At 32.4% G+C, this 26,093-nt stretch overlaps 3 protein-coding genes across 4 annotated transcripts in view; 2 read left to right on the top strand and 1 right to left on the bottom strand.

Moving 5' to 3' along the window:
• LOC113519480 (uncharacterized) overlaps positions 1 to 9,829 on the top strand; it is a 295,148-nt gene extending 285,319 nt beyond the window's left edge. For both annotated transcript variants that reach the window (XM_031909578.2, XM_026904597.3), the window contains 7 exons: positions 4,531 to 4,736; positions 5,146 to 5,324; positions 5,842 to 6,126; positions 6,877 to 7,084; positions 7,615 to 7,760; positions 8,349 to 8,471; positions 8,901 to 9,829. In XM_031909578.2, coding sequence (XP_031765438.2) covers positions 4,531 to 4,736; positions 5,146 to 5,324; positions 5,842 to 6,126; positions 6,877 to 7,084; positions 7,615 to 7,760; positions 8,349 to 8,471; positions 8,901 to 9,620 — 1,867 coding nt within the window. In that variant the 3' untranslated portion in view covers positions 9,621 to 9,829. The remainder of the gene's footprint in view (positions 1 to 4,530; positions 4,737 to 5,145; positions 5,325 to 5,841; positions 6,127 to 6,876; positions 7,085 to 7,614; positions 7,761 to 8,348; positions 8,472 to 8,900) is intronic.
• Positions 9,830 to 20,070: 10,241 nt separating this feature from the next.
• Positions 20,071 to 20,954, bottom strand: LOC113519436 (protein lethal(2)essential for life-like). The gene has a single exon (XM_031909653.2). The coding sequence runs from the start codon at positions 20,837 to 20,839 to the stop codon at positions 20,279 to 20,281; it is 561 nt and encodes a 186-aa protein (XP_031765513.1). The 5' UTR covers positions 20,840 to 20,954; the 3' UTR covers positions 20,071 to 20,278.
• Positions 20,955 to 21,985: 1,031 nt separating this feature from the next.
• LOC113519432 (protein lethal(2)essential for life-like) lies at positions 21,986 to 24,364 on the top strand. The gene is made up of 2 exons (XM_052897150.1): positions 21,986 to 22,114; positions 23,450 to 24,364. The coding sequence occupies exon 2, from the start codon at positions 23,676 to 23,678 to the stop codon at positions 24,228 to 24,230; it is 555 nt and encodes a 184-aa protein (XP_052753110.1). The 5' UTR covers positions 21,986 to 22,114; positions 23,450 to 23,675; the 3' UTR covers positions 24,231 to 24,364.
• The last annotated feature ends 1,729 nt before the right edge of the window (positions 24,365 to 26,093 follow it).

Genomic DNA, 26,093 nt, shown 5'->3' with positions numbered 1-26,093 from the left:
ATGAAATTTACATTACAATGCTTGTGATGTTAGGGCTCTATTTTCCGTGCTAAGCCTCTCATTTGAGCCATTGTGCGTACGAGTCGATCACAAGCGTTTTTAAATTGCCAAAATTTTTATGAGTCCTCAACCGAGTGGTTATCATGTTGTTATCTTCTAAGAAGAACTCGTAAAAAAAAAACTTGGCAATTACTTTTTTATGATACTTAAACTGGCAAACAAGATGACGACCCACCTGATGAGAAACAGTGACCATCCCTTATAGTCATAAACAGCACAATTTGCATGGTACCTCTCATATGTTGATATACCTTACAAGTTGTTTTAAAATCACCTCTTATTACGATCCTTTCATTTATTCTAAACTAGCTTTAGTGACTTCGTCCGCAGGACTATAAGTTCACTGACCGTGATAAAAAGGTAGCGTACGCCCTTCTCTATACTACCTGTATAATAACTTCATAATGACAAATTTTTTTATGCTACTTATAATGACAAACAAGCTGACGGCCCACCTGATGGAAAGTGGTAACCGTCGCCTATAGACATAAGCAGTACCATGGATATAACAGAGTATTCTGTTTCACCCATGATACGTATGGGACGTTACCATTATTGAGGACTCAGGTGTTATTTCTCTGTACCCTGTAAATTCACTACCACTCTTCAAACTGAAACACAGCCATGCAAACACAACTGCTTCACGGTAGAAACACGAATGACTTTAGTGACATATACACAATTTATATCCGCAGGACTGGGATAAGTTTACTAACCGGGATAAAAAGGTAGCCTTGTCCTTCTTCATCCCATATACTACCTGTATAATAAATTTCATAATGATTGATTAAGGCAGAACAGAGGAAATAAACTAATTTACTTTCATATTTATAATATTATAATAGTAAGAATATTGCTATTTGCTTAAAAAACTATATTTATCTCAGATAATTATTGTTTATAATGTATAGCGTTCTGTAGGATATAAAATGTCCTTATTTACCTCAATACTCAAGCAGGAAACCTTGAAAATCCTATACAAAGTGACGCATCTCAATGGACCATTTATCCTGCAGAATATAAACGATCAACAGGTACGAACGATATAAATGAAGTTTTGGTAAACATTTTATGTTTAACACTCCCTAGACGCAGATACGCATAACTAATAGTATAGTCTTGTTTTTTTTTTACAATTATAATAACACTAGCTTTTACCCGTGACTTCGTCCGCGTTACGGGGATATCAATTGACTGGGATAAAAAGTAGTTCCTGTCACAGATAATATAATCCTAAACTCTGTCTTCCTCCATTTTATATAGTACCATTCATCAATTGTGATCTCAACCATTATCCGTCCATTGCTCAACATGGACCTCCCCATGGACTGTCATAAAGAACGGTCCTGAACCACCTGCATTCACTGACATCCTGCAATGAATTTAAGGTCATCACTCTATACATACCCGTACAGGTAAACGAAGTGTAAGACGATCCCTACTACAGTAGGGATCGTCTTACACTTCGTTTACCTGTACGGGTACATACAATTTTCATTGCGCGCATGGATGATGATGTGAGTTTAATACAATATGAAGACATTATAAATACACGAATAAAACCGCTGACACCTACACCCTTGTGTTTCCACCCAAACCAATTTTCGTCAAATCGTTCAAGTAAATTTAATTTTATAAACACGACGATTCCATTACAGTTGATGAGAGGAGTGGCTCACAGAAATTCCAGTTAGGAATCAATAAACTAATTGTACCCAGTTGGTACATATTGTTCGGATCCGTATCAGAACCCCAGTTGCCGATTACTCGGGGGTCTATTACTATCTTGCACTATTTATTTAATAAAAAAATCTCATGCGATATTTTGTCGAATAACCTAATGCATTTACTTAATTTATTGACATGAAATCTAAAAAATTAACGATTTAGACGTTTATTTCTTTTATAATATTTATCTCGAATAGTATTCGTAAATTCCAATCTTCGAATTTCAAACAAATTGACATCTTTCTCTTCTTTAACTATATTATTTTCTTAGATTATGCAGTGTCTCCATACAAATGCTTCAAGAAAAGCGGGTCAACTATTTATTTCATACATTTTTGCATGATAAATAGTTATGAGTGATTCCTTTATAACTTCTATGTTTGTTTTGTCTTTCTGCATCTTTTTAATGAGTCAAAACTAATTCTATTTATCATGTAATTAAATATAGATACGTCAAGATAAAGTGTGGGCCTAAGTATATAGAACACTAATAAAAAAACGAGTCGGTTAATTTGACAATTAGCTCACAAAAAGTTGACCCGTTTTTGAAACTCAACGCTCTATCTATATAATCTAAGATTATTCTATATTCTATAAATTTCCAACTAAAAATCTGTATATTTTGTGAAACCCTTTCTACTGTTCATATTTAATCATATTTTTGAATTGGCTGACCGTCAATCTGTCAACCAACCCAAATTCCATAGAAAAAATCAAACCTGTAATATCCTATTAGCCGTTAACTCTCCACAGCTGAACATAGGCCTCCGTCTATTGTGAGGTTTTACCAGTAGTTGCTACGCTTGACAAGCGAGTTGGCAACTGCAGTTCGACTTCGGTGATCTTTAAAGAGAAACACCGCGGGTACACGGATAAATTAATTTATATACTAACATAACATTAACACAGAATATAAATCGATGCATGCTATTCGCTAGCATGAAGCAAGGGAATGCAACTAGTATTAATGTAAACTAAGTAAACGTACGTATTCCAGAATAGTCCCCAAGTCCCAATCAGTTTAATTTTGACCACAAATAGCGGGATGTTCGAAGGGCACTAATTTCGCTCATTCCTTCATTACACTAACAGTCTTATCCAATACGGTCGAGCCGTGTAGACGTAGTCTGACAGCAGTGTACATCGAAATGGTTTCTTCTTACACATCTGTAATTCTAATTCTTTTTGTACTCAAATTGATGGATATCCGTTTGGAAATAGACACTGATAGAAAAACAGAGAATTTAATTCCTTGAATAGGAGTAAAATTCAGTAGTTTTGAAAACTCATGAGTTCGCGAACTCAATTTTGAACTGATTATTGCTATTAGATGAAAATCAGGTCAATCGTGTTTTTTTTTATGGGTAAAAGGTACAATGGAATTGTAACCCCGCCTGCGTTAACGGGATACGCTGGCGGAGCACCAGTGAAGGGTGATAGATGAGAATGAAAACAGGCCAGTTAGCCCATCATGATGAATTCATCAGGAATTAACCATAATAGTTTCCAGGGGGAACCGTAAGGAGGTCGACCTAGTTAGGTATATTGCTAGCAATGGAATTCTCAGTCTCCATTACTAACAATCCCTTTCCCTTCCCCCCCAATCTATTCAATCGTGTTACCTGTTACTAATAAAAAATATGAGTGCTTTAATCTTTGTTTCTTGGAAAAACCACGTTAGAGATTTCGCAAAGTTCGCGGGAAGAAACTCTATATGGAGATGAATTCTCTGATGTCAGTAATAGAATATAGCTGTAGGCATCAATTCGAACAATTCCTTAGAATACATACTTTTATATCTCACTAAAAAATATCAACCAAAAAATTGTAAACACTGACAGCCCAAATCAAAGGTAGCAATTATTTGTCATATGCTATTGACGTCAATTTTCTGTCACCGATCCTAAAATAATTTAAAACTGGCGTCTTATTTAAGTCGCAGACATAACTTTGCTTGAGATATCTTTTTTTTTATGCAACTTAAAATTACTAACAAGCTGACGGCCCACCTGACGGAAAGTGGTAACCGTCGCCTATAGACATGAGCAGTACCATTGACATAGCAGTGTTACATAGCAGAAACAGCATTGTTTGGTCGATGATACCCCCCATGCATTGTCATTCCTGAGGATTCAGGTGTTCTTCTTCTGTACCCTGTAAATTCACTCTCTGATGTAAATAATGTAATCTTTGATGGCGATGGTATTGTATTAACGATACATTACCATATAATTTATACTTTGTTATAATTTTCATATTCTTATCCTGTTAAAGACTTTAAAAATTATAATTTTGTTTATCTTATAACTTATGTACATTTTATATATTGCATTACCTACGTAATTTAATAAAAACCTTTTTGGGGGGAAAGGGATTGTTAGTAATGGAGACTGAGAATACCATTGCTAGCAATATACCCAACCAGGTCGACCTTCTCGCGGTTCTCCCTGGAAACTATTATGGTTAATTCCTGATGAATTTATCATGATGGGCTAAAGGCCTGTTTTTATTCTCATCTATCACCCTTCACTGGTGCTCCGCCAGCGTATCCCGTTAGCGCAAGCGGGGTTATCATATCATTTTCACCCATCAAAAAAAAACCTTTTTAGAATCAAACTGTCTACAATAAATTTTCAACTCTATATTCACAACCATAAATTTTAATTTCATATAATCACACCTATAAAGAACAAACCTGTAAAATCGAAATTAAAATCTTGACCTCCCGTTTTGTTGAAACAGAATTCGCTTAGAGAACTACGAGCAGTGGTGCGCGGTGGACGCCGTGACCCAAGGATGCGCTGGCTCACCCGCCGCGTGCAGGGCAGCCGTCGTGGCCGTCCTCGGCACCCAGCTCCGAGCAGCATGCGCCTGCCGCGGCACAGACTTCGCACAACTGTACGACTGTCTCGGCTGGCAGAGACTGCTGTGGCTCAATCCTTGTGTTGGTGGGTACCTTTCATCATCATCATCATCATATCAGCCTTTAACTGTCCATTGGTGAACATAAACCTACAATTTGGGGGATTTTGCCAGTAGCCACACTTGGCAGGCGGATTGGCAACCGCCGTTAAGCTTTGGAAATGTTTTAAGAGAGACGCTTCTGTCCATTCCTAGCCCTCTCTTAGTCACCTTGTTGTGGATACCTTACCTTACCTAATATAAGACTCAGTTACTAAGTTTTAACCATCATCTATAGATATCATAATAGGGTTTGCACTAATTACTCTGTTCATATCCAATAACTAGAGTAACGTTAGACATGTACAGAGTAAAACATGTCACCCCTTGCGTTATACCCCTAAAGGACCTTTCACATTGACTAAGAATAAAATTTGTAATTTAACAATTTCACAGTGGAGTCCCAAAGCGATTACCACATCAAAACCTACGGTTCGTTGCTCACTACCACCCAATTCGATAATGGCATCAGCTACATGACCGTCCCACCGGAGCCTTCAGTTTACCATCATACTACGATCCACCAGCACCGTCATACTACACACCATGGAACACCACGCGCTGATAACATGCAGGTAAGTAACATTATAATGTTTCTAATCAGTATTGTGGACTCCCAGAATTCTTAAGAATTATATAGAAAAGTAATGAAGCCATGATAAAAGAAGCAAAGAAGAAAAAAGCGAAACAGATAGAGCAAAAGTAAAAGCTATATACAAAACTGGTAGTATATATTATGATAAGTTAAAGTTCCAACATTCTGGGGAGTATTACTAGATGATATTCCACTATTATCTGGTAATACTCCCTAGTAACTCCGCCTGAGCTGTCGGTATACACTGGTAGGCCATCAGTGAGGGGTGATAGATGAAGATGAAGCAGTTACCCCATCATGACAAATTCAACAATAAAACACTCACGGGGAACCGCGAGAAGGTCGACCTGATAGGGTTTATTCCTAACAATGGGGATGCTAATCTCCAATAATAACAATCCCTTCTCATCCTAACATTCTGGGGAAGGAAGTGGTATGATAACATATCGCATAGTTATTTTCTCACTACATGACCACTAACTTCTTAACCATCCCAGGTGAACCGGGAGCCTATAGGTCCAAAGACAACCATGTCCGAACAAACCGTCGGCCCTATTGAGGTAGAACAAATCTCCGAGCCAGTGCTAGAGACCACCGCTGATACGACCACGTCGACTTCCACCACAACTACCACGACGACTACCACCACTACGACCACCACGACCACAACTACAACGACCCCACGACCGACCACCACCTTAGAACCGACCAAGTATTGTGTGGTGAAAAAACCGGAGAGCGATGATCAGGCGCAGTATATTAAGATGGGAGAAACTAGACGGGTAAGTTGAAATAAAGACCCGATAAAGATCCGATATCGTCTTAAGAAGGGGATGGCTAACCTCTTTGTTAATCTTCTTTACCCTTATCAGCATATAACTGCTGTATTCACACATCACAAAAAAGCCTAGTTCAGAAGCTACATCTTGTGCTATTACATATAGTACCAGACAACTGGCATACAGGAACTCAGTAACGGTATGCAATATTAACTTTAAGACGTTCTCGTTGCATATATAGTATGCAATGTATTGGTTTATAAGAGCCAGTCTACTCGTGACCACGGCGGTACAACCTGGTCGAAATATCGAGATAATCCAAGTAAATCAACATAATTTGCCTAAATGATCGCTTTTATTCTCATCTCTTATAAACTATGAACAAACATCTGGTTATACAGCTCGGTATACTCAAACCGAAGCCAATTTAGAGAAGTTGTTAAATGAACTGTGAAATGATAATGCAGACTTATAAAATTTCATGCCATTTGGAGCGACGAGCTGACGACCCACTTGATGGAAAGTAATAAACGGCGCCTATAAACATGAACAATACACCATTGGCTTGATAGACTATTTTAAGATGCCATGGGTATCTTATTATAGTAAATACCTTTATATAATTTTGCTGCTTTATCTCATCCCTCAAACCGAAATACAGCCATGACCACACAGGTGATTAAGGTCAGAAACACGAGTAAAATTATTATTATATTTATTATGTAACTACATTATCTCTTTTTCTGATTGCAGTTGTACCGTTCAGCAGAACTAGCTGAGTGTACAGACCTTTGTGTCTGCGAGTCCTCACTGCAGGTGTCTTGCAAGGTGGCATGCGTGCCCCGTGCCCCTTGTTCATCCCGTCTCGCTCACTACTCACACGCAGCGCCAGCGTACCAGGCATACAGAGGACGCTGCTACTGTTATTCTGGGTCTTTTATCTGCATGAGACCAAACCCAGGTTAGTTTATAGATTTTAGTTATAGAATACTTGAAAATCATAAAAGAACTTTATCAATGGTTTAAGATTTGACTCTGCAAAAAAGTAGGCAATTCACTGATGACAAAATTGGTTTTGATTATCAAAGTGTTCCGTAAAATACACACGAAAAATATGCAAGCGAATTAAGAATCTTCTATTATTTGAAATCGTCTAAATGTGATAAATCATAGGGCTGAACTGAAATTGCAGGTCGACCTAACAGAGCTCTTACATTTTTTTACAGTTTATTTTGACCCATTAGAAATGGATCAAAATGTAATCGTAATGTAACTTTGCTTGTTTGGTTATTTGCAGATAAATTCAGAACAGTGAATTAATGACAGTTTCTAGGAGAAATCATGTAATGCTTGATCTAACAGAGTATATTTCTAACAATGAGTCTTCATTAATAATTCTCCTGACCTGATAGGAATATTCATAGGAAGATTCCATATCCAAAAAGTCTTTTTATTCCGTCAGTAATACAGTTTCTTATTAACAAATTTCAGGAGAATACAAGCTTCCTGAAGGCGTGTACCTCTTACTCGGGTTCAGCGCAGTCGATGAAGCTCTACTCCGGCCCCACACAGGCCTTGGTGCCGAAGATGCCGTCCGTCTTTTGCAGCAATATCTAAATGGGGTACATAGTGAAGGAGTAAGTTACTGTTTTAGCTGTATGAGCATATTTTTATTGTGACTTACTAGAGAAACTATCCCCTATTTATAGCTTTTAAATCTTTAGATAACAAACGAACAAACACATGACATTTATATATGAGCAAAGCCATAAACATTACATAATATACTATATTGTGATACCCATGCTCATGCTTCACTTTTCAAAAGATTGTATATACTAATTCCAAATTTTGTTTTACGTTAAACAAAAAGATGATCTTTCTGTGTTCTTCGAGTCGAGTAACAAAAACCTTTACAAATTTCCACATATGTGATATATCAAATAAGTAAAATCCTACCCACACTCGCTGTATTTAAGATAATTACAAATTTGAAGATAATTATCCTGCTTACCATATCAGCCGTTTGTTGTCCACTGCTGAACATCAGCCTCTCCTTATTGGGGGGGTTTTGCCAGTAGTTGCCAAACTCAGCAGGCGAGTTAGCAACTATTGTTCAGGAGGGATGCTGCTGCCCATCCCTCAACCATTAAAATCCCTTAGTCGCCTTTTACGACATCCATAATTATCCTGCTTCTTAATATATAAATTGTATTTATCAACAGACGAACTGTACCCTGACGTTATTCAATATCAGCAACGAGAATGTCATTATCTCTGCCAGCGTGCCGCCTCGTGAGCAGGAGATGCTCAGAGACGCCGGCGAGGCACTCCTCGATAGAGAAAAGGTAATTTCAACATTTAATTGAATCATTGTAATAATTTACAACGGCACACTACTGGGCATCAGTCTTCCTTTAAAAAAAGTAAGATGTGTGACGATGTATTTACTTACTATTACCACTCTAACGGCATTTGACGACACAAATAATTATTATTCTTTGTGTCGTCAAGTACACTATGCATTTTTTCTCATTGGACAGGGAGAGAGCGTATATATATACTTGCTATAAATAAAAATATAAATGACAATTTTATTAGTTTCTTTTATTCATCTCAAATAAAAAGTTTTGTAAAACCCATCAAATTTCCGGATTAGTTATTCGACATCCAAAATGCCAATCTCTAGTTGTTGTTTGTTTATAAATGTATAAATGTTCTGCAATTTACAAGAATGTGTTAAAATTTACTTAAGTCATATCAAAATATGCTTACAGGAGGAATGCATCGACGTCCTCAAAGTGATAAAGACACGCATCAACTCACAAAATGAAGACATCTCGTCGCATTTACTCTTGTCTATCTTCAAGATCGCCGAAGTGGACGTCATTTACCCTACACCTCCCAGCTCCGCTTTCACCCCTCACCGTCCCATCACCTTCCTTTACATTCTCATCATCCTTATCACCCTCGTGTACAATCTCCCGTTCTCTCTCCCCAATTCTAACCAGAATATCGTCAATTCAATTTCGAATTTACTGAGCGACACCGCTAAATCTATATCCTTACACGTTGTTCCTTATGTTACTGAGAGATATATTTTGAAAAGCATCAATTTTGTATCTATTTACGATGAATTTATAAATAATGTAGCATATGTTGTTCATAATGATACTAGGCACGACGCACTCGCTTTAGGTGACGCACAAAAACCTATCACAAACGATATTAATGTAGTTATAAGTGTAATAGATGTAAATAATCGTAAGGAAATGATACATATCATAAAAGCTGTGAGTACTACAATATTTACTAATTTTAATGAACTTGTTGCCGGTGCAATTATACTTAAATATTTTTCTAGACATGTGTATTACGAAATTGGATGTACTATAAATACGAAGCTTTTTGATGATTTCCGTTTTGAAAATATCGCGTCCTCTTCTTATGGGATTGTGGAATCCACTAGCTTAGGACTGACTCTAGCAGTAGTATAAAGACTGAGACGTTAACTGAACATATCATAGTTAATTGTATTCCGTTTTGTTCTCGACTAGTAGGTACTGGTGCTTGTAGTGGATCTTAAAGGCTGGGTTTTGTAAATAAGTGTATTACGCCTTTTACACTATTAGATTTTTCGTTTATATCTATCGTTAGGTTTCTTAGCACAGGCACAGATCATTAGGCTATAAAATCTAGTAGGGCGGCGGTAACTTAATCTATTTATTCATCAATTAAAATATTATTTTCTAAAATCTCATGATCGTCAACTTAGCTATTATTTAAAAATAAATAAATCTGTATAAAATCAAATTTGAAAGAAAATAGAGTTATATTCATAACAATAAGGTAGAAAAGCTAGAGTTTAGCTATTCAATTCAAGTTACTCATACATAGAATTGATGTCTGCCTAGTTCCATCAACAGATGTTTGAACAGATTTCAACGAAATTTTATAATAGAATACGTCCGACTCAAAAATGAATGATTTGTCAGAATTGATCGAGCGAATCACGTATAGCTTGGAGCAACAATGAAGTATTAACAGCCATGTTTAAGAAAAAAATCTCTAATACGGTACCGTCTAGACGGTATTAGTACCGTATTAGAGAATTAATTACATTACATTGATTGTGATTAAAAACTCTTTTTTTATGCTAATCGTATATTTCTTTATATATTACATAATACAGGAAATGTTTGAATAAAAATGTGTCCGTTGATTATTGTTATTTTCATAATATATTGAACCATGAAGTTGGCGCATTTGCTAACTTCTGCCCGGTCTATCTTGCGTCGAGTTGCTAATAGATGGCGTTAACAACGCTTTAAGCCCAAACTGCCATCGGAATTTCTTCATCACAGACAGTTTGCTATAAAAATAATGGTGTAAGAAATCATAACATTTCCATCTTTTAGAATTCTTTTAACTATAGACATTTTATAATTTATTGTAGAACAACGCGTAACGGTAAAATTTTATCGTCACGATATAAAAGATAATCAAATTGATGCATGATTCTGTAAACATGTATAATTTATGACAAAACATTAATAGCGTTTTAAATGTGTGCAAATGTATGAATAATTGCATACATTTTGCTTCCCCAATGTCTTAATATTTAAAGATTAAGTATCACCTTATTTCACGCTAACCTACGAAACCCCAATTGATTTAAAAAAAAATTGTGAATATTCATGTAAATAATAAAAGTACCAATTGATTTTACGACAGCTTTCGTATGAGGTAAACAAAAAAGAACAATAGCTGTACGCAGAGTACATGTTTTGTTTCATTCACTTCCACAAATTCATCTCATACATGCACGTTAACTCCGGGGTCTCTTCTCTCACAGGCAATTACTTTATTCTCACGATGAATACTATTTTCCAATATAACCTTTATTAATATAACCCTTTTTTTTTATATTCATGGTCTCTTCGCAAAAACAACTACATTTTTATGAGAGCAGTAAATTTTAAAAAAATCGAAATGTACATAAAAACATAGAGAATTTTATTAGTATTTTTTTTTTATAAATTTTTAACCTCTCAATAAAAAACATAGTATTTTAATTATGTTTGTAACAAATAGACTATTGACATTATTAGACAAAATTTCAGTCAATAAATGCTTCGTATATTTTTAATTAAAAATGCCACCTAAAGAGAACAATTATTATAGTATTAGATGGCGTTATAAATAAAATGTAATCGTAACACGACTGCAGAAGGATAAAATTACAACGGCAATGAATAGCATCTTTGAAAAATGACATGCGAAAAGCAAATTCAATCATCTCTTAATTTATCGTGACATCTATAAATAAAATGTTTTTTACTTTTCTACAAAATGATAAAACTTTTTTTTTTTTCTTTTTATAACACAGAGAGCAAATTTAAGTAACTTGACTGTAATCTAAGACTGTAATGATCATTTTAAATAAAATGCAACATCATTAAAATTTGTTTAAAAAAGTTTAAAAATTCTTCCATTTATGATTTATTATAATGAATTCGAAATATTAAAAAGATTTTTAATCTTATTAAATATATATTAGATATAATTTATTGTTCCTTCAGCATAATTTTTTTCTTCATAATTCCTAATTGGGATTGATTTTAATGATTTTATTTTTTATCGAATGAGATTACATTCTTGTTGATTTATACTTGGTTAACATTTAAGTCGATATTTTTTTAATAATAAATTTATCTTGACTATGCGTTACGTACTGAAAGATAAAAAAATTATCACTTTCCTACTTATTTATCTTAACCGATGATCTGTGTTTGTTGCAATTATTATTTACCTATTTTTTTCCTTACAGTCATCCCTAATAAAGTATTACTTTTTGAATATTTATGGGCATCTCTTAACCAAAGATTAACTTGTTCTAAAATAATTTACTAGTTTTTGATCAAAACATGGCCATAATTTGGACAAACAGCGTCATTATAGTGTCTACAGATAAGGATTCTTATCTCCTCAAAGTAGTGCTGCCTGACAAATTAATATTTGGGTATCTATTATTAAATTTAATTCATATATGGCCCAAATGATCAAACAATTAATTGCTTTGTTTATAATACGATATAATCGATTAACAATAAATCGTCGATATAAAAAAAATATCAACTGATCGATATAATCAATATAAATAAATAATATTAATATTAACAGCAATTACAAGAACAATATTTCAAACTTCCCTATGTTTGACTGGGAGAGAATGCTTTTAGCATTAAGTCCGCCATGTACACATATTTGTACTAATGAATAAATAAATAAATAAATATTATCGATTATACACAAATAAAATAAATCTATTGTATTACGTACCATAAACAGAAAAAAAAATCAATTGAACATTTACTGCTTAATTGATTAGAACAAATTATTAGATTATAATCTAATCTCAACTTTTTGTAGGAAACAATAACGATTAATCGATAATCGATTATTCGATAATATTACCCAAAAATATCGAATTAAAGCATTTTAATTTTTGATTAATATATTATACATTAATTCTTGTTTTAGCCCCAAATCAACACTAATCGAATCGATCTAACGTGTGATGAAGCAATTTTCCTTCAGATAACTAAATATAAACATAGCCTTTTGGAAATATTATTGGGGATGGCTGTCAACAATAGGATTTATATCCAATATACTCGTAGAACCTTGCCTTTCTGTTAGACGAATTGTAAGTAGTTTTATCAATGTGAATGCACCATTAGATAATACAATGGCGGACAAAATAACGATATACAATATTTTTTCACAATTTTGCAATTAAATTTTAGTTACTATTTTTTGTTATGTCCAATATCATAACGTAATATTCAATATTGATATAAATTTATTTAAAGATTTATTTATTAATTTCAACTTAATTTATTCAAATAAATTTACTATTTCCACAAAACAAGAAAATGTAATACAATCATTAATTCAGATAAATAAAATCGTTACTAGTAATAAACAAAAAAGTCAACTTATTCTGAAACTTAATGGTACTAAAAATAAATTATTTTAATAATATAACTCTTATTTAAAATAATTATATCTATATTAATTTTAGAATAATTACTTAACTCATAATTTCCAACTAACTTCAAAAACAAGGTTGTCATATTTACGGCACATTGCATGTGTTACGATACAATTTTATAATTGTGAACAAATTTTCATGATTCCTTTTATAATCATACTATATTTTTATACTATATTATTTGAATAGACCTTAATCAAATAGGTAACCAAGTTTTTTTTTTTTAATTATCAGCCTCCCTAATTAAAAATAGTAACAAATCGAAACATTCAACTGGACATCAACGGACTATCTTATGGTCAATTATTCGTTTGTCTATACTTTTATGTAGTCTACTGAAACAAACTATAGTTTGTCAATATTGAAATTGGGATTTATATTTGCTATACATTTTTTTTTTATTATTTAATTCAAATAATTGTGACATCCTAAATTTTTGTCCGCCAGTGTATCATAGTTACGTTATGTAGACTACACTTAGAATTATATGTATTTCTGTGACATCACGTCGTAGGGTACGTAATGTGTTAAAATGGTAAAATGAGAAGCTTTAATTTGGAGTAGTTATAGATTCTTGTGTTCCGTGAGAGTTTTAACGTTTACGAGTAGAGACAGGCGATGTTAATTGTATAGATGACTATGTAAAAAGATCTCCGACTGTACTTCGCTGGTTAGCTTGTAAACGGTTCATAAGGAGGCAACTGAGTTTTTTGAACAGGAATCTATTATTTATTCCAATAATGTTTCAATGTATAATAAAGATTGTTGTTTAAAACATAATTAAATATCTGTTTTTATAATTTTTTTCTTTCGATTTTGATTCTTGTTTATGATTGGTAGGTTTCAAAAAATTTTATATCATACTAATATACAAAAAACCTTGAGGGAGATTTCCTATTACGTATATACTCGTATATATAAGAAACATTGATATGTATGTACCTTAGGTGTCACAGTATATTCTGTGACCTCTGTTATTTTGTTCTGCAACCATTTTACCAGATGAATCACTGTTTGTTATTCCCAACAATATAAAAAATATATATATATAAACATGTAGGTGCCAGTCTCAGTTCGCTGTCGGTCTAGTAAAATATTAATACGTAAATAAAAATGTGTGTATTCACATTATAATCCAGTCTTGTTTCGATCAATCTCGAACAGGGTATATACCATTAAATGAAGTTCCGAATTTTCAGACTCATTTTCGTGTTTTCGTTCATACCGAAATTGGCCCAGAAAATTGGAGCTTAACACTTCGTTCGTCATAAATCCTACCATAAAAGTCCAAAGGAATAATATTTTAACATTTTCAATATTTTTAAACGGTATGTATTATGTAATTTTAATATCAAATTTGTGTTTCGTTCGGCCCCGAATTTTCGGAAATCATTTCATGGTAGGCCCTCTGTTTCTATCGAAAGCATTGCGAGAGTGAACCAAGGCTGGCAATACAATTGAAATCCTGCCTAAATGGTCGATTCTTCGAGATGACGATGTTTGTAATTTACAGACTTTTTTGTATGCCATAACTAAAGTTTAATATTGAATGAACTAATCATAGCTAATTTTACGTCACTCTATTCTTTATGTTGGAAATAAAAAAAAGTAAATTAAAAACAATGTTTAATACTCTATGGGTCAATAGAATTTAAACAGGTTACAATTATATTTATTGATTTATACACAACTAGATATTTATACATATATATATATATATAAACATGTATAGTACGTTACCTTTCTTCCATAGACTATAAAAATGGAAATCTCCCATTTTATATATTTAATTTTAATAGTAATAGCTTGAGAAGAGTTCCATAAAATATTCGCAAATGCACAGACAAGCTTATACAATGTGCTTAATAAATACATATCACATTTTTTGTTAACTTAATTGTTTTTAAAGTATACCACTACTTTAAAAAGGTTGTCAAAGACTTTTTAAAGCTTTTTTTATAATATATATACAATGAAAATGAACAGTTGTAGATTTGGTTTTAATATCAAATTAAATTTTCTACAGAGATTCCCTTTAAAATCGTTTTGTATTATAATACGCATACTTTATTAGTATTCCAGGACAAATGATATAAAAATATAAGTACTTCGTACTTTATATGTTTTTTTCTTTTTCTTAACACGAGTGACATTTATCTTCAAAATATTCTCATTTACTTAATGATGAATGTTGAATATAATATTGATGATAGTGATGAAAATGTAACAGAATCAAAATCACTTGTGTGCACTGTCTTAATATTTGTGATACCAAACGCGTCTGTTTTGTGAAATAAAAAAGTTAATTCCAATAAAAAATATATATACCTATTGATATATGTATAAAAAACAAAACTATGTATATAAACTCCAGCACTTTATAGGTTAATAGCAAATTTTGACGATCTATTTAAAGTGGTCGATAGCACTTAAGCTACTGAATCGACTATGACGAAAAAAAAAACACATATTTTCGCGATATTCATTCTAACGATACATATCAATAAAGCTCAATTTTGTACCTATTGTATTCTAGCATTAGATGTTGCAAAGCAAAAGTGGCGTACATTTTATGTAGCTTAGATTATAGAAAAAAATAAATTAGATATATCTAATAAATTTACAAAGAAAATAGGACAAATGTTTCTGATTTGAATGTTGATATTCTGTTGTAGTTGTGAAAAAAAAAATAATGTCGTCGTACATCTTTTTATATTTGCTAAAATTTTGTAAGTGTAATTAAAACTAAAAAAAATTACAGGTACTCGGTTCTTCGTTTAAACCAATGTTGAAGTTTAAAATTATAGATTATAAAATATGTAAAAAAAAACTGTACTTACTTGTCATACGTCCTTTTTATTCTGATAATGGTTTACGATGTACGAACGCACGCCTCAAGCCTTTCATGTAAATAATTTATAGAATAGTTACCAAATTATCATAAAAAACACTGTGTTTTTAATTTATAGATACATATTATTTATTATTATGCACAATCACTAACATATACAACGTTAACACAAATATTTTGTTAACTATAAAATTTTAACGCTTAGACAAAATTGTGATGAGAAGCAATTAGTGAATACACATACAATTTATTCTCTCTACTCTAATTTTACTTTATTTTGTAAATAATTATTATAAATAAACTCATTTTTCGATGAATCTTACCTATTCGACTTTTTAACTTCTTTATCAATATAAGGATCTATGTGTATCGCTAATTGCCTCTCACTTGTACCAAAAAAAAAAAAATTATATAAGACAAAATATTGTTATTTAATTTATATATTTATTAATCAAGATACATATCATTGTAATACGTACATAAGTACAGCCGATCAAAAAAAAATTAAGTATCTATTTCATTGACCGAATGTGTACTATCGATTACTAAACCTAATTCACACTGCACAACGGTGTATGTAGTTAAAAAAAAAATGTACTAAATACAACGTTGAATATAAATAGTTCAAATACTTAGATGAAGTGTTACCAACTAAATCAAAACACTAGTGTGAACCAGGACTTATATCACCAAACTAAATTACAACGATAATTTATACTTATAAATAATAATAAATGAGTATATTTAATTCTATAATAAATTAAATTACAAATACTGATTTTAAATTACTATTTAATTAGTTATTTATCTATATCTTTATATCTGTTTTTATATGGAACAGATGGAAAGAACCAAGTAAGAAAACCATATTTCTATAGTCAACTCTTTAAAATAATGTTAGTTTATTATATTGACGGTTGGGTAACTATTTTTTTTTAATTAATTAATTAAATAATTTAATGTAATATTAAATAGAATTAAATATACTGCAAATATGTTCAGATGAAACTTATCACAAAAAAACTAACTATAGATAGTGATTGTTTAATTTTTTTTTTTTATTTAGTCTTTCTGCACTACATGCGACCAAATCAGTAAATATATCACAGATTGTAACTTTTACTTTTATTTCTAAACAAAATTGGACATGAAAAAACTCAAATCATTAACTTTTTATATTTCTTAGTATTATACAGAATTTAATTAATTAATTAATACAAATAATACGTATTGAAACATAAGTTTATTTGTTTTATTTATACATTTATATAAATTTAACATAAAGCAGACAAAATTTTAAAGAAAATTCAAATAATATTTGATTATTTATAAAAAAAAATAACGTTTAATTCTTCTGCGGATCATCGATCTGATATATACCGCTTGGATTATTTAATTTATTATATATGAGTCCTAATTTTGATTAAATTATTGTAAAAAATTATGAAATAGCAGTGATAATAATATGAGAAATATAAAACAAAATTGTCTCTATGAATAAAACTAATATAATTGTTAAAAATTAATTAAATTAACTGTGTTTATTAAAAATGTAACTGTGAAAAAATGCTAAAGAATATTATATATATAAACAAAGTATCAAAAATAAAAGTCGCATGTGGTGCAAAAGGTCGTACCTATTAATTTTGTTGTCGCGTAGTGAACTATGTTTGGTGTTAGTTGGAATATATCTATGGCCGCGACAATGTAGTCTTCAATGTATAACAACATGTTAATAGTAGAGATATTTAATATCGGTTTGGAAATATGCACGCAAATATATACAATTAAATTAAGCTAAAAAAATTACCTTAACACTTTTAAATTGTATATAAATTGGATAGTTGTATATAATTTTTCATTATATATAACTACCCGAATGGATTGTTTTGTATTATTTATGTATAAAATAATAGTTGTATGTATATAGACATAATAGTTTCCAAACTTTTGTATATACATTTGTATACGGGAAATTTCATCCGTAACTTTTTTGTAGTTTATCTAATTTACAGCAATTACCCCTAAACCCCTTAACTCTAAAATTAACCAGTTATATAACCTTTAAAAACCTTCGACGACAGGTCTTCAGTTTACGCTCTTTTTATTGTTCTTTATTTTTATTTCACATAAAACATGAATAAATACAAAAATGTAATAATGTAATACAATAATTTAATTTACCAGAGGGATACTTTGTACAAAAGTCGATTGCTTGAGTACCTCTGTCCCATTCGTGTTTCAACCGTGAAGCAGCTGTGTTTGCATGACTGTGTTTCGGTTTAATATGGCGTGAATTTACTGGGTACAGAGGAATAACATCTGAGTCCTCAGGAATGGCAACGCATGGGGGGTATCATGGGCGAAACAGTATACTCTGTTATGTCCATGGTACTGCTCATGTCTATAGGCGACGGTTACCACTTTCCATCAGGTGGGCCGTCAGCTTGTTTGCCGTTCTAAGTTGTATAAAAAAAAAATACAAAAACATAACCGCGCTTTAAGTAATATCGACCTTACTTAAAATTTGCTAATTTCGTGACATATTAACTTGAAAAAGCAAGTTAGACCTAAATATTAAAAAAAAAAACTCTCCCTTTTCTTTTTTATACTAATTTTAAATTGCATCAATATTTTACTAGTGGCGTGTTATTAAAAACTGCAGTATATTTATTTATTTATTCACAGGAAAACCATATTTCTATATATAAAATCTGTTTACTGTATATCTATCATTTTTTATTGTACGGATAATCTGGTAGTATTGTTTTATTGTTACCCTATTCCCTTTGGCCGCAACAGAATATCAGTGATTTGCTCTTTTGAGGGAGAAGCAATAAACTGAGTTGTGGCCATTTTGTATTGCTATGGCACACGCATAAACGAAAAATTGTATTTAGCTTTGTGTATTTTTTTTTTATCATTTATGTTATCTCGCTTTTTTGTATATCTATGTTGTAATTTGTGTGCTGTAAGTAATGCAAATAAATTATCTATCTATCTATCTAATAATATAATATATAAAAATAATATAACACATAAATATATAAAATCAAAAATATGTAAAACCTTTTGATTCTCCTAACACGAGAAATTGTCAATGAAATCAAATGTACCGAGACCAATTTCCAAACCGATATTGGAGTTGAAACAAATATAGTAAATATACAGCACTGTAGTGATATGCGTAACTGAGCTTCTGAAAGAAATAATTGTTTTATACACTATTAATAAATATAATGTATTAATTTAGCCACTGTCCTCCGCGAAGTGGTACATACTTCATTCTGTTGTAGCTAAATAAAGTGATTCGTAAAAAATAGTGTATTACTGGTTTTATTATATAACCTTGATTGTGTACACGTTTTTTGGAGTATGAAACTGAAATGGTAACCCTATCTGGAGCTAAAGCTGGGCAAAATACATAATCATCATCATCAATAGGGGGGAAAGTGATTGTTAGTGATGGAGACTGAGAATCCCATTGCTAGCAATATACCCAACCAGGTCGACCTCCTCGCGGTTCCCCCTGGAAACTATCATGGTTAATTCCTGATGAATTCATCATGATGGGCTAACTGGCCTGTTTTCATTCTCATCTATCACCCTTCACTGGTACTCCGCCAGCGTATCCCGTTAGCGCAGGCGGGGTGGGGTTACCATACCATTTTCACTCATCAAAAAAACATCATCATCAATCAACCATTAACTGTCCACTGCTGAACGTAAGTCTCCCTCATATACTGTTTTTGCTATTTTGGGGGTTTAATCATGTATTATACCCCACAATGTCTAAAACAGTCTTTAATGCTTCGCTTTAATGCCAATTTACAATTGAAAACACAGATATAAACACATAAATGAACATATAATTACGTATCAATAATTTATAATAAATGCTTGCCCTTATTAACTATATCTATCTCGTGCCTAACAACCTCCTTATATTTTTATAACTTTCTTGGTTGATATTTTTACAATGATAGTAGGAAGTATTTTTTCTTGGTACCGAGTTAAAAGGTAAGAAAAGAAAACCATATTATAAAAAATAAACTTAAACCTTTATTGTTTTCCCAAACACAAAAGGTTTATAATGAAAATATAAAATATTAAATTTTTAAAATCAGTCTCAAAATGGCGCCACCAACAATTATAGTACTTAGGTAAAATATTAAATCTAGTAAATCTTTGGAAAAATATCTTACAAACAAATTAACAAATTATAAATCAGTAAACATGCACCAATTTCACTCTTTCTCCTTCTCATCTTTGGCAACATCCTTTTGATCGATTGGATCCTTTATTTCCTTCCTGACAGGACCGGTCTGTGCAATTGGGACCTTCCTTTCTCCCTTGACAGCTTCCGAGACCTTCCTAGGTGCAGTGATGGTGAGCACACCATCGGAAGAAAGCTGAGACTCCACCGTCTCTGGTAACGTACCCTCGGGAAGCGCGTACCTTCGCACAAACTGACGCGAGATGTACCCGTGGTCGTCTTTCTTTTCCTCGTGTTTAGCTTCCACCACGATGTACCCATCCGCCGTCTTCACTGAGATCTCATCCGGTGCGAAATGTTGTACGTCCAAGTTGATCTGGAATTTATCCGCGTCGGTCTTTATACTGGATCCCAGGTCCCTCTGTGCAGCTGCTAAGTGTCGCCAAGGTCTGAAGTACTCTCGTGTCAAGAGAGGCCCAGCAGCGACTGACAATAAATCGTGTGGAGTGAGAACCAGACCGAAGTGCTGGTCAGCTAGACGGCGTGGACGTCCAAAGCCCCAATCGTCGAAGAAGTACGGTAATAGAGACATATTTACGACTATTAAATGCACTTGAAATGAGTAAAAATTTGCTCAGATGCGTTTCGCAAGTCGCTTGTTTGTAGACTTTATTCACTTGTATTATTTCAATGTCGATTCGCCGGTCAAATGCCCCTTTTTATATATGATGCGCGCCATCTAGTATCGCGTAGAAAACACGAGAAGCGCATGAAACGTTATTGACTTCAGAGATGTTCAATCATCGGGTCGTAAAATTAACAACCACAGTTTATATTTAAAGGTAGAATATAATTTTATGTTAGTTGTATTAATATTATAAATGCAAAAATTTATAAAAATGGATAAATGGATAGATGTTTATTACTCTTTCACGCAAAAACTACAGAACAGATTTGAATTAAATTTGGTATATGAGTAGGTAACTAACTAACTTAACTAACTTAGTACATATTTTATATATAGATTCACGTGAGTAAAGCTACAGATTACAGCTAATAATAAATATTTAAAAAATAAAACTGTATTTTTGTTTTTGACAAAAAATTACATTTCTTAAGTAAAGTAATATAAATATTTAAAAATGAATAATCCGCTTCTAGATGGCGTATCAAAATAAAACATATACAAACATTTAAATTGATATCTTCAAAATGAATGAATGCAAAATGACTGCGAATAGAAATCACATATTACACCAACCCTAAATAAATAATTGGAGTAAGGATAAGAAGATGAAAAATTAAAAAACTGTAATCGCCTTTAATTTTTATTTAGTAGACATAATATTCTCAAGCTATCATTTATATAATTCATATAAATGCAACTATTATTAAAAGAAAAAAATAAGCATTTATAAATTAGAATGATAAAATCTAAAACAAAAATATTACATTTCTTAACTAAAATATTTAAAAATGAATAATCCAATGTTTGTAAAACATATTTAAATTCTTCAGAAACAAAACTTTTGTTTATGTAATAATTTTTGCTCATTTTAGAACAAAAATTCATTTTAACTTTATTAAGACCAATGTTTGTCATATACCAATTAGTTTTTCTTAAATTCAGTTAGTTTTCATTAAAATTAAATTATATACATAACGGACTGTATGAGTATGGATACATGTACAGATGAGGATCCACCTGCAAAAAATATATCAGCCCGTGAGTTGAGCAGCACTGACAGTAATGTAAACACAAAGACTATGTCGACGAACTGTATTCCCGTGAAATCTCGAATATTCAACAAAACAACGCAATGGCAGAGTGCGCTTCTAGAAAAAAATGGGGATGTGCAATGTCAAGGTTATACAGTAATAATAATTGACCTACTTATATTGTTACTCTGTATTTTTTTTCTAGAAAATTTCTTTAGGAATTTAATACGCAATGTTTTCGTTTGTTTATATACATAAATAGAGTAGATTAATAGCGTATATAGTCTTATCTCTATAGTTCTGTTTTTTATTTTTTTTTATGGGTGAAAATGGTATGGTAACCCCGCCTGCGCTAACGGGATACGCTGACGGAGCACCAGTGAAGGGTGATAGATGAGAATAAAACCAGACCAGTTAGCCCATCATGATGAATTCATCAGACTTTTTGTTTTTTTTTCTCAGTCTCCATTACTAACAATCCCTTTCCCCCCTTGTTTTTTATTTATGGGTGAATATGGAACGACAATGCCGCCTACACTATCGGTATACACGGGCGAGTCACCAGCGAAAAATAGATAGATAAGAATGAAAACTGGTCGGTTGACCTATCGTGATGAATTCGACAAGACTTAATCACAATAGTTTCCAGGGAGAACCGCGTGGAGGTCGACCTGATCAGGTATATTGTTAGAAATGGAGCTGTTACACCTAATTCCTAAAGATCCCTTCTCCATGAAACATGACAGCTCTACATCAGTCTACTCGTGGCCATGACCGAGGTAACCCGATCGAAACATCGAGATAAATATAAATTATCATAGTTTTTTTTTTTTTAAATAATCCCATCAATTCTCGTCTCATATAAAGCATAAAATAGGCAGCACATAATTTAAAAAAATAATAATCACTTTCCCCCGAAATATATAGTTTTTTAAAGGATAAAAATGGAATGCAATGGTTAACGCTGGTAGTTCACATCAACCACGATGGTTTCCACTAACAGATTCACATTCCACATTACTAACAATCCCTCTTTCCAGAATACTTTTTTTAACCCTTAAAAACCTGATTTTTTAAATCAAATAAAACAATGTATAAGTGTACCTTTTACTGTTTACTAATGGGGAAAAATAGTAAAAAAAATCAAAATGATATTTTTATATATTTATTTTGATAAAAACATTTGGTAATATGTAAACAGCCAAATATTAAAATAAAATCGATTGTAGGCGCCCACTGCGATTTATAACTCCGGTATCAAATTTGAAACTTCAGGTATTTAAGGGTTAATGGCTGAAAATGATATGGTAACCAGTGAGGGTGAGCTAGTTGCCTAGGTATAGTCATCTACCACATTTACCTAAAGGCCTCTAAAAATCATGAAAATTATCTAGCCCGATCATACCTATTTAATTTGTTGTTTAAAAAAAAGTTCTAGTATGTTGTCGTAATAGTTTCTATTCTATATAATGTTCTTCTATAGATTATTCACGAATTATCGGCTTGATTAGAACAACAACAAAAATTATCACGTCGGGTGACGTTCGCCGGCTGCGTTTCGAGAATTTTCTACTCAACGCTAGATGTCGCTGTCAGCAGATATAAATACGAGCGCGAGCAGTCTTTGACATACAAGTTTGAAATAAACGCATCTAATCTTCAAAGCGCTCACGAGCTCTTGGAGTTATTAATTGTACTTTCTACAAAAAATGTCGCTGCTACCATTCATGTTTGGTTACGAATCACCACGCTACCGTTACTGGCCAAGACGATTACTGGATCAAGATTTCGGACTGTCATTAACACCAGATGATCTGCTCACTACTGTCGCGTGCCCTCTGATGTCTCAGGACTACTACAGACCATGGAAACAACTGGCTGCCGCCGCTCGTGACATCGGATCCAACATAAAGGTCGACAAAGACAAGTTCCAGGTGAATCTCGACGTGCAGCATTTCGCACCTGAAGAGATCTCAGTGAAGACGGCAAATGGGTATATCGTGGTGGAAGGCAAACACGAGGAAAAGAAAGACGAGCACGGATACATCTCGAGACAATTTGTAAGGCGGTATGCGCTGCCCGAGGGTACGCTACCAGAGACGGTCGAGTCGCGACTCTCGTCCGACGGTGTCCTTACCATTATCGCGCCCAGGAAAGTTGTCGACGCTGTTAAAGGAGAGAGGGTGGTCCCCATCGCGCAGACAGGCCCTGTCAGGAAGGAAATAAAGGATCAAAGCGAACCAGATGTTACTGAGAAAAAATAATCTAAGTGAAGCTGTAAGTAAAGTGTTCCTAACTTTTGTATTACCAATGTATTCTCAAAGTATTGTATTGTGAGACTGATTATTGATTAATTAGTGAATGTTATTTTATTTAAATAAATTAAGAACATATAAATTGGTGTTTTTCATTTTATATACCTAATTCTAACACCTAATTAGATAGGTAAAATTATTTATTTACATAAATGCAATTATTCTTGTTATGTCAAAATTTTTATTCACAGCATAAAACACATTTCTATGGAATGATTCTGAAAGTATATCTTTCAAATGAGGAAAGAATGTTTCAAATTGACTTATAAAACAGGAGTTCTAAGGCAACGGACATAATAAAAATACAATCGAATTGAGAATGTTCTTTCTTTTTAAGGCAGTTAAAACACTTTTTTTTTTAATTTTACTGGGCATATTTAGTAATCAATATTGAGTAGCAATATTGAGTATTAATTTTATTTCCACAAAACAAAAAGTCACCTACTTAGGTCGTTGTCAAACCAGTTAATTTATAAACTAAAGTACTGAACCGATTTTGATAAAATTTCCATCAAACACATTTCAAAGTATATCCTTCCAGTTAAAAAATATTTTTCAAATCGATTCATAAAGAAGTTAACAATAAAAAATATAGTCTAATTAAGAACCTCTTTTTTTGAAGTCGGTTGAAAATAAAACACAAACAGTAATTACTTGCAATAATGTAACCAACATATATACAAAACTTTTTAATTTTGTTATATGTTTAGTTTATGCGTTAAAAAGACATCCCTACCAAGATTTTAAAATAATTTCATCAAGTATAGAAAAATAAATTATATCTAGCTAAAAGAATTTTTTAATAAAATGTTTCTACCTGTTTACATACTGTGATGTTTCTAGATAATTCTAGTGACTAGTATTATTTAATCGACGTTAGATGTCGCTATTTAAGATAATATAAGCTAAGATTGCCAGATCCAAATTTTTATTTATACCCAAACTTTAAATATTTTATGTATATATTTTAATATGTAATTTATGTTACTATATTTCACTTAAATTGAGTTTGTTCAGTTGTCATTGTATATTTTTGTTTCTGGTACAATAAAGAGTTAAATACTTTTTCTTTAAATTGATACGAGTTCCAGGGTTTTTTTTTACCCAATCACAAAGTATATCGTTTTTCACTACATTTTGCCATATACCACCAACCGAACCACAAAAAAAGATCATTCCTTCTGTTTTTATTTTTAGCTTACCCTCTCCTTCTTATATCTTTTTTTCTGTTTCGCTACCTGTATTTATATTTTACTGCATTTACATACCTCTATACAGTTTGATCTCGGCATAGAATAGGCCACCTCCTCCTTTCCTATGTGTGTCGTAAGAAGCAATTAAAGAAATTTAATGGTAAAGGAAAAATATCATGGTTAATTCCTGATGAATTCATCATAATGGGCTAATTGGGCTGTTTTTATTCTCACCTATCATCCCTCACTGGTGCCCCGCCAACATATACCGTTAGCAGACAGGGTTGGCATTCCATTTTCACTTATTAAAGAAAACCCCGCCTACTAAGCCTAGGAACTATTGGAAAAACTCATCTTATGGGGAAAAGTCATGTTCAGCAGTGGACAGTTAACGCCTGAAATGATGAAAATAATGATACAGTTAACAAGTACCAAACCTATTTAAAAAAATTACATACACTTTTCCAAACCCATTTCACTTAATCACCATCATCATCATCTGGGCCATTATCTGTCCACTTCTGAACATAGGCCTCCCCCATAGACTAACATTTCACTTTTATATCTCCAAAAAATATATCTACAAAATTTTTCAAACAGAAAAAAATTTGCCCAAAAT

The sequence above is a fragment of the Galleria mellonella genome, unplaced genomic scaffold (genome assembly GCF_026898425.1).
Source record: "Galleria mellonella isolate WM207_F2 unplaced genomic scaffold, CSIRO_AGI_GalMel_v1 utg352, whole genome shotgun sequence".
NCBI classification, from domain to species: domain Eukaryota; kingdom Metazoa; phylum Arthropoda; class Insecta; order Lepidoptera; family Pyralidae; genus Galleria; species Galleria mellonella.
This window is presented reverse-complemented; position numbering and strand designations above follow the sequence as displayed.

Bases quoted from the DNA above. Each gene is read 5' to 3' on its own strand.
- LOC113519436 (XM_031909653.2), bottom strand. From the start codon at position 20,839: ATGTCTCTATTACCGTACTTCTTCGACGATTGGGGCTTTGGACGTCCA.
- LOC113519432 (XM_052897150.1), top strand. From the start codon at position 23,676: ATGTCGCTGCTACCATTCATGTTTGGTTACGAATCACCACGCTACCGT.